Source organism: Macrobrachium nipponense, chromosome 34 (assembly GCF_015104395.2).
Source record: "Macrobrachium nipponense isolate FS-2020 chromosome 34, ASM1510439v2, whole genome shotgun sequence".
In the NCBI taxonomy this organism is placed as follows: domain Eukaryota; kingdom Metazoa; phylum Arthropoda; class Malacostraca; order Decapoda; family Palaemonidae; genus Macrobrachium; species Macrobrachium nipponense.
In genome coordinates, this window is record NC_061095.1 from 15556142 (window position 1) to 15565589 (window position 9448).

Here is a 9448-nt window from a genome sequence, read left to right on the forward strand (position 1 = left end):
AATACACCAAAGCTTAAAAACGCTGTAGAATCAAAGGAAATAAGAATAATTTTTGTCTTTACAAGTGTGTATTAAACACAGAACAACCACAAAAATTTACTGGCAAGCAAAATTTCATACTCAAGAACTTCTATACAGTAGGTTAACATCTCCAATCTAAATATCCACCGTCCAGTATCAGTCATCTAACAGAAAAAGCATGGAACTCACGTGCAGCTTAGTTGCCTTGTATAGTGATGATAGTTAAAGACCTAAGCATTAAAAGTTCCAAAAATTTGTTAGCATGGGTCTGAGGTTTATGCGAGAAATAATCTAAGTAGCAACAACATGCTATGTATGATACAGAGTATTGGCTCCAAATACAAGCTTGGAGCTGATATTCAGTCTCCCTACTGAGGAACTAGTAGTTATCGCTGGCAAAATTAGTATGAAATTCATATATACATTTGCCATAGAAATTTTAAAAATTTCATGGTTCAGATGCAAGATTTGATTTTACTTTGTGCTCCCTTTCTTACCGCTTTTATTAGCACGTATGATTTGCAGTGAAAGTTGAGAAGCAAGATCTTTTGATGAAATACAGGGAATTTAAAAAAAGGTTAAGGTATTTCACAGTGGACTAATGTTATCTATATAGTTGCATAATCAATTCAAAATTTAATTGGAAGTCATCTTTTACAGTGGATGGTCAGATTGGTGACGTAGCACGTGTCGAAACGTTTATAGTAAAAATGTGTCACAAGAAGAGAAAAGAGTCGTCTTCACCGTTGATGCAGGTATTTAGGAAAGCTGTACGTTTTTTATTACGATGTTTTGTTCTGACTTTTTTTAAGTTTTATTGTAAGTTAAGTATAAATAACTGTAAGGAAAGGAAAAATTCACAGGAAGAAAGTTGCATTAGAAATATATTACTATTTTTTAGATGCTGTAGGTGGTTATAGGTTAACTTGTCTATAATTCAATTGAATGTTGACTGGTTTACATTAGAAAAAAGGAATTTTCTGTTTCTCATCGGCAGTCACTTATACATGTTTTCCATTGACAGTATTATACTTTATAGATGCTGCCATCCTCTTAGTTCCTATTTATGTACTTTTTATCATGGGCCTAGAGATAGAACTTGGTTGCAAATATGGTTTGCATGAGAGCTCCGTTGGTGTAGTATTTAGATCCCTTGGTATGACTGAGATGTGTTTTATTAGTCATATATATATATATATATATATATATATATATATATATATATATATATATATATGATATATATATATATATATATATATATGACTGGTAAAAATGTTCTGTAACAACAGAATTCCATCTAATAAAAGGAGCCCATAAAAAAAAAAACACCAAAAATGTAGAGAGAAAAGTACTATATTTCAGAGACTGCTGTCTCTCTCTTCAGGCATATACCTGAAGAGAGAGACAGCAGTCTCTGAAATATAGTACTTTTCTCTCTACATTTTGTGTTTTTATGGCTCCTTTTATTAGATATATATATATATATATATATATATATATATATATATATATATATATATATATATATATATATATATATATATATATATATACATATACATACACATACATATACACAGTATATTTTATATCTATATACAGTATATTTTATACCAAGCAGGGTGGTTGGGCAACTATAAAAACAGCAAAAGAGACAAAGTTGGTATTTTACAGTAGTTTAGCATTAGTGCTGTTCTAATCATTTTTTTAATAAGATTTTCTGTTTGCTGGGTCAGACATTGAATGAGTTGGTGTCATTGTCTTCTGAATTGTGCATCTTCTCTTGAAATCCGAGTCTGATCTAGGTCTTCTTTTATTCCAGTTTTCCATTATTTTCTTGCCTCTCATTGTATTGTAGTAGGCCTGTTATATAATTTTTATCTGTTGAGTATTGATTAATTTTTTATGAGGTGTCTATTTAAACAGTACATTTACAGCACATATTGCCCAATACTAGTGTATATTTAGTATCACACTTGGCATAAGTGTCAGTCTTGGAGAGGAAACGAAACCATTAAAATCAATTAACACATTTTCATAAAAAAAAAGCATTAAAAAACAGTGTATTCAAGCAGACTTGAACTTACGGCTGGATTGAGGTTTGAAAATTTCTAATGAATGTTGAACCTTCCCCACCTCAAGCTGCTACAACAACTTTGACAATGTTAAACAGTGAAAGAAAAAATACACTACTAGCAAAGATTGGTTATATATGTACAGAACCATATTGGATGGAAACGTATCTTGCATGAAACAGGGTTAGGTCATTGCTATTGGTCTCATTTTCTTTTATTTCTTTGGTTATCATCATATGTAGCTGAGCAACATTGTAAACTGTCTTGTTTAGTCTTCAAGAATAACCAATAGCTCTGTGAGAGTATAGAAATCTCTCTTGGTCGTTTTAGATAACTGAAAATGCTGATGATAGACATACATGTATTCTACTTAAATCCTTAATTATTAGAATTTACTAGTTTATGCAGCTTATGTATTTATCATATGCTAAATAATGTATATTGCAGTGTTGCACATGTAATTACACATTGAAACTGGATTAGTCACATTATGTATGAGAAGTGCTTTTATATTATTATCTCTAGTTGTAGACAGTTATATTTTTGGTACTTAGATCATAAAGTTTTTATATACTACTTGTCAAAAATTGTTTTTATACATTCAACTTACCTGCCAGATATATACTTAGCTTTAGACTCCGTCGTCCAAAGCTAAATATATATATGCAGGTAAGTATGTATAAAACTTTATTGTATCATAACAATATCATTTTTAAGTTAGGTAATTTTTAAACCTTTGGTAGATTTTTTTGGTTTCCAAGTTAGGCAAAGAACCCAAGTAATTAATTGTGCATTGGAGATACATGCATTTGTTTTGTATCGTTATATCTGTGGTAAAAAAAGTGTATGAAGAAATGTAGTTAATTGTTCTTTATCATTCATTTTGCAAAGATATAGTTTAAGCTATTTTTTAGTTGTTTGGTTGGCTTATGGTACATGTTAGTTTGAGCAGTTAATGAAAATTGTTATTTTGACCTGCTTGTTTAGTGTTATTCAGGTGCTTTGGATAATCTAAAACTGGATGTCCAGCTTAGTAACCCAGAGGAAGGATTGTTTTAACTGTTTCCAACTTTACATTTATTTTTGCTAATTTAAATCTTACTTGCTTTGATGTATAGCTAAAATTGATGTAGTTAAACTCTGCTCAGAACTTACATGAAATATCATAACTAGGCTAAGTAGTACAGTATACTATATTCCTACAAACTAACCAAATGTACTGTACTCATCAGGCAATAAAGTTTACATACAGGAGGTGAAAATTATGTACAAAATCACTAATAAACATTGTTTTGTATAATTAGCAAAACTATTGTTCAGAACAGTAACTTATTGAAAAAACTATTTTGTGTCCAGGCTGTTTCTAATCGTATGTCCAGAAATATGGCTCCTTCAGAGATTTTAATGAAAACAAATCTTTCAATGCACAGTATATTATCAAGCTTGTCAAGCTGTAATATGATTATACTCATATGTACATTGGCTTCCCCCATATTCATAGCAGTTGTTAATACTCCCCTAAAAATACATATAACTGCTAATTTTGATAGTTTAAACATAAAAAAAACTAAAAATGCTTATACCTGATTATTTTAATAGTTTTATCACAAAAAATACATTTAGACACGAAATTGATATGAAAAAACAGTAATTAGTGAATATTTCTCTTTGAAAATTACTGCGAATAGTGAATTTGCTGGGAATAATGTGGTTATATGTGCCACAGAGAAAACAACTGTGAATAGGTGAAGCCGCAAATCCAGGACCAGGTATTCTCACTTAAAAGTTTCTATTAGTATGACTCCTGTGTATGATTATGGTGCTCAGGTGATCTGTAGGGCGGGAAAATCAGTGCTGGTAGTTTTAACGTCTAGTTTAACCTTTTGATAATCCTACAGAATGTTTTAATTTCAGTTAAAATATATTTGGTTACATGAGAGTAGGCTATTTGAAAATGAAATAGTTGGGACTAATAAATATTGTTTAGGCTGGCCAGTTTTATTAAATTTCTATTCTCTAAGGACCATTCTTGCAAAAGCCAAGAATTGTAGCTGTGGCATTGGCAAACTGTTCTTAGCAGTCAGTTATGTATACCTTTAGACGATATTGCTTCCTTATCTCAGCAAGAATAATGAGACTAGAATTGGTCTAAATTAATCTATTGTTTTTAGGTATCAGTGGGAACTCAAGACGTTAATATCAACCCTCCAGAAGGGGAAGGAGGGGGAGGAGGTGGTATGGGATGCGGTAGAAATGCCACCATTAGCATCCCAACGCATAATTTTATGGCTAATAATGGTCATCAAGTCAAATCTTACGTTTTAGTCTTTCGTGTATCGTTAGTTACTCATTGACCAGGAAAATGGTAAGTTGAATATTTTTATTGTTTGTTTGTACAGACCTACTCAGCAATCCTGCATATAATTATACGATTCAGTAATGACTTGGTTGTCCAGAGCTTCATTATCTGGACTTTGCGAAATAAATTGGCTAATTGCACAAATTTGTGAGCTGTATAAACCATGAATGTGCTTATTATCAACTGTGGTTTATTTAGCTTTTTATTTAATCTAAATATATAAAGTCATTGTATGTAAATGTAGGTGAAGTAGAAAGAAACAATTTATAAAATAGTACTTTAGAAAGAAAATAAAAGCAGTCACTGTCCAAATTCTTTAATTTTGCCCTGCTCCAATTTTCACTTAAATTTAAGAGTCTTTCTAGTAAGCTCAATAAGAGCTTAGAAATGTGACTCAGTGGTCATATCAAATTAATATATGATGATAATACTTTATTTTAATTCTTTTTTCACTTTCAGCTGGAGAACCTGTATTAAAACGCCGTCGTATAAGTCGAAGTTCCTCCCAGGACTGTCAGGAGTCTAATATTCCAACTAATGCCATGAATGGTGATACTCACAATGGTGTGGGTTCAGTTTATTGTGGGGAACTGGTTATATTTGACCGTCATGGTCGCTGTTTACTGACACCTGGAAAGTACGAGTTAGTGCTAGAGTTCCATTCTAGTGAGTCGAATCAGTTGTGCAAATCTAGCCCCAAAAAGAATGCCAGTTGGGAAAGCATCGATACATTGAAAATGGATTGTTTCAATAATGATCCATTGTTAAAGTTTTCGTTATCTTGGAACAATGAGAACACATCTGCATCTATAGAACGCCCAAGGCTTAGACCACTGAAGCCACTTGATGTTGTGTTGGCCAACAATGCATCAACCAAGCCTAAACCTCAAGGTTGGTATACATAGATGTAAGGAATCTGAGTTTTGTTATGGCCATCAGGATTGTTACAAGAAACAGTTTCATGGATGGAGCAGTTCTTTACTTGGGCTTTGACATTTTCCCAATTACAGTAGTTACTTGGAGAACTTAAGTTTTATTTGCTCTAAAAATAGCACAGTAGATATTTTATTGATTTCAGTATGTTTTTTCAGCAAAAAAGTTGTTTAGTGAGGTATTACTGAGCTGTTAGTTTCAGTTTCTCTGTTTGTATTTCTAAAAATGCATAGAACTGCCGATTTTGTTAGTTCAAACACAAGAAAAAACCCTCAAAAAATGCCTGTACTTTAATATTTAATAGTTTTATTGCAAAAAGTGCATTTAGTCATTAAATTGGTATGAAACCACAGTAAATTAGTGAATATTTTCACAGTGAAAAATACAAGTGAATAGGAATTTTCCCGAAGGAACAATAACTAAAATTTTCCAAATATCCCTATCTATACTATATATAAAAAAAATATATATATATATATATATATATATATATATATATAATATATATCATATATATATATATATATATATAATATATATATATGATATATATTATATATATATATATATATATATATATAGATATATAGTTTATTTTCTGAGCTAAAATTTCTCTTAACCTCTTTTCATAGGAGTGGCTAGCCCAGAAGCACCACAGTTAGTGTTATATCAATTTGTGTACAACAATACAGTTAGACAACAGACAGAAGCAAGACGAGATTTCACTGCCCATGGGTTGTTCGCTGAACTGTATGGCCCTTTATTCCCCTCTTAAAAACACCTAAATTGTGTCATGCTCGATTTTCTTTCACCTATGTGGTAAGTACTTTTGTTTGTGTGTGTGTGTGTGATTAGAAAAGGGTCTTCATCTGTATCCTTTTCTCTGTGGTTGCTTGGGTCTTTCTCTCAAACTTTAATGTGCAATTTAAGTTTGTTTTACCAAGGATGAAAGTTTTGAACCACCTTAAAATCTCAAAGGGTTGAATTTCCATCCAGTATCTGGAATTAACAAAAACTACTTGATTGAATATCAATTATGAATGAATGATACACAGTTCCAGATCAATGAATGAAATATAAGTTGAATATAGGGGTAACATTTCAAAGATAATGGGTCATTATTATAACAAATGGGTACTTCATGCAACACTGAAAACTGTGACCGACTTATGTTGTGTTACTGACTTTGGGGATCCGACCTTGCAGATCTCATTGTTAACTGGTGTTTGTTCATATACGAAACAAACCTTCGGTCTTAACATTAGGATAATACTAGCGCCAAGCTGGAAATAGGGAGAATTAATAAAAAGAAACTTGTGAGATCCAGGAACTATTGGTATATGTACCAGGTCACGGGGTATTGTAGTTCCCAGAATGCCTTTGGCGTCCTGTGACCTATCAGTTACTTTCCTACTGCCTTTAAGATAGGGTGTGATTACTTTCTGTCTGTTTAAAACCGGTTTAGTTTGCCCGTTTCATTCATATTTTCCTTTTTTCTCTTTGGGTGATCTCAGTGTGGGTGTGATCTGCTAGGTGGGTGTATGTTGTGAGATATGGAGAATTTTGCTTCACCAAGGGAAATTTCTCCGGGATCTCGCAAGAGACAAAGGAAATCCCCTGGAGGGAGTGGGTTTCCTTGTTCAAGATTTTTACCATCGATATCTACAGATCTTCATCCAACGTGTAGTAGGTGCAGAGAAAAGGTATGTACTGTTACTAATCCTTGTTCAGTTTGCCGTGGTTGGTCGGTGGAACAATAGATGAAGTTTTATGGGAAAGGCCAGTACAAAAGAAAGGAGACACCACCATCTTTGGATGACCAAGTGTCGTCGCCTTCTTTTGTATCGGCGATACATCAGACTGCTCCATGTTTCGTCGCCTATTTTTGATGTTTCCCATACCCCCCTTCAGTTTCTTCTAATGATTCGTTATTGGAAACTCCAGGAGGCCTTTTGAGTAATTTTATGCATAATTACGCTCCGTCATTCCCGGCAGGGGGAGGGGGAACATTGCCATCTTTGTCCCAGATTTCAGCCTCCGATGCGCAGAGAATGTGGTCAGCGTTAGGCCTACCAGGCGTACCAACCTTGGAAGGGTTGCTTTCTCAATACAGTAGTACCTCGAGATACGAAAGGCTCAACTTACGAAAAATCCAAGTTACGAAAGCCAATGCGAAAAATTTTACTGCTCTACATACGAAAAGTTTTTCAAGATACGAAAGGTTGTTGCTGTAAAGTCCCGAGATTCGCCCGGACCACCGAGAAAAATTTTAAAACTCCCACGCCGCCAACTGAGTAAACTCGCCACCATCCTCCCGCTCTCCCATTGGTTCCTGATGCTAGTCACCCCATAAGGTCCTGCTCTCCTATTGGTCAGCATCTACCCCTTGTGCTTTAAGTATTCTATTGGTAAAAGGTTGCTGTAAATTGAAAAACTTATTCATGCAATACATTTAATAAAGAAAACATTAGGTAAAGATAGAATAAAAAAAAATAGAAATTAATGGTTATTATACGTGTTTGTAGTTTCAGTAGTTGAAGAGATATAATGAAAATTTATGGCTTACTGTGTAAAAGTGATTGCTTGGCGATCGTTCGATACTCGTAAGTGCTGGATGTAAACAGACGTTTGGAAGCTTTTTTTTTGTTTGTTTGTTTATTATAGTTAATGGTTACTTAATAATTATTTGAAATGAGTACATGCAATACATTTAATAAAAGAATTGTGAATTAGATATCATAAAATATAAAATAAATCAGACTGCCAACAAATACATATTTTTTAGAATTCTTCTTCTGTTTTTATTATTACGTTACGTATACGCATGTTTCATTATAGCTGTCAGTAACTCGGTATCTTCATTAGGTAAAGATAGAATAAAGAATAAGTAAATGAATGGTTATTATACTGTTTGGTGGTTTCATTAGTTGAAGAGAGATACTAATGACAATTTATGGCTTACTGTGTGCTAGGAAAAATGATTGCTTGGCGCTCGTTCGATACTCTAAGACGGGTAAGAGCTGGATGTAAACAATCGATCGGAAGGTTTGTTTTTTGTTTGTTTGTGTATTATAGTTAATGATTAATTAATATTATTGAAATGTATTAGCACATACTGATTATTTATACATTTTATTGGCATATTCTAAGCTTTTAGCTCTTAGGTTTAGATGTCAGAATCATAGAACTAGGCTACGGTAGCAAACCGCTAAATATGGCTAGGCTTATTGCTAAGGGACATATGCTAAAGTCCTAATATATGCAGTAAAAAAAAAATGGGGTTGAACATTACATGCAGTTGAATATTACTCAAGTATATACAGTATTTTGCCTTTTTGGAGTCATATTTCTTCCGTCGTAACCCTAGAACATGTGTTTTAGCCTTGGAAATTAATTTTACTGGGGTGTTTTTGGAGGGCTTGGAACGGATTAGCCATTTTACATGTAAAATGTGTTCCAAGTTACGAAAAACTCATAATACGAAGGCCGTCTCGGAACGGATTAATTTCGTATCTCGAGGTACCACTGTATATGGCGTCACGTTTCCACCCAGTCCCGCCGACAGTGAATGTTCTGCACCCTGGCCTGCAATTTATGAGAGCGAATGCTACGGCACCGACAACAGCATCGATGTTTCCAGTGATGCAGAACTGGAAACAGTTTTGCAGTACACACAGGTATACCAGCATCAGCTGCGCAGTCTCTCCCTACAAGCGTGGTGACGTCACAACCAACGTCACACACGGGCATGGCTGACTCCATGACGTCACATCCTACTGCATCTCTCACTACTTCATTGCCTCCGGAGACAAATAAGCTTTCTGACTCATTGGTAAACACAGTCATGCAGATATTACAAGCTCTAGAGGACAAAATAGATAAGAAAGACAAAAAGAAAAGACGTGAATCGTCTACTTCTTCGTCCTCTTCCTCTAGTTCGGTGTCATCGCAAAATTCAATGACATCACTGCGTGTACCAGTCAAGCGTTGGAGGATATGGGACTTCGTGACTGATCCTGATGTCAAGAGGAGAAGAGTAAATTCTTCTTCATCTTTG

At 33.9% G+C, this 9448-nt stretch overlaps 1 protein-coding gene across 1 annotated transcript in view; it reads left to right on the forward strand.

The window, feature by feature from the left end:
- Positions 1 to 9448, forward strand: part of LOC135207927 (polycomb protein suz12-A-like) — a 73838-nt gene that overhangs the window by 6544 nt on the left and 57846 nt on the right. The window contains 8 exon segments of the mRNA XM_064239883.1: positions 682 to 791; positions 4271 to 4450; positions 4452 to 4464; positions 4918 to 5349; positions 6024 to 6107; positions 6110 to 6126; positions 6129 to 6158; positions 6160 to 6210. Of these exon segments, the coding sequence (XP_064095953.1) occupies positions 682 to 791; positions 4271 to 4450; positions 4452 to 4464; positions 4918 to 5349; positions 6024 to 6107; positions 6110 to 6126; positions 6129 to 6158; positions 6160 to 6210 (917 nt within the window).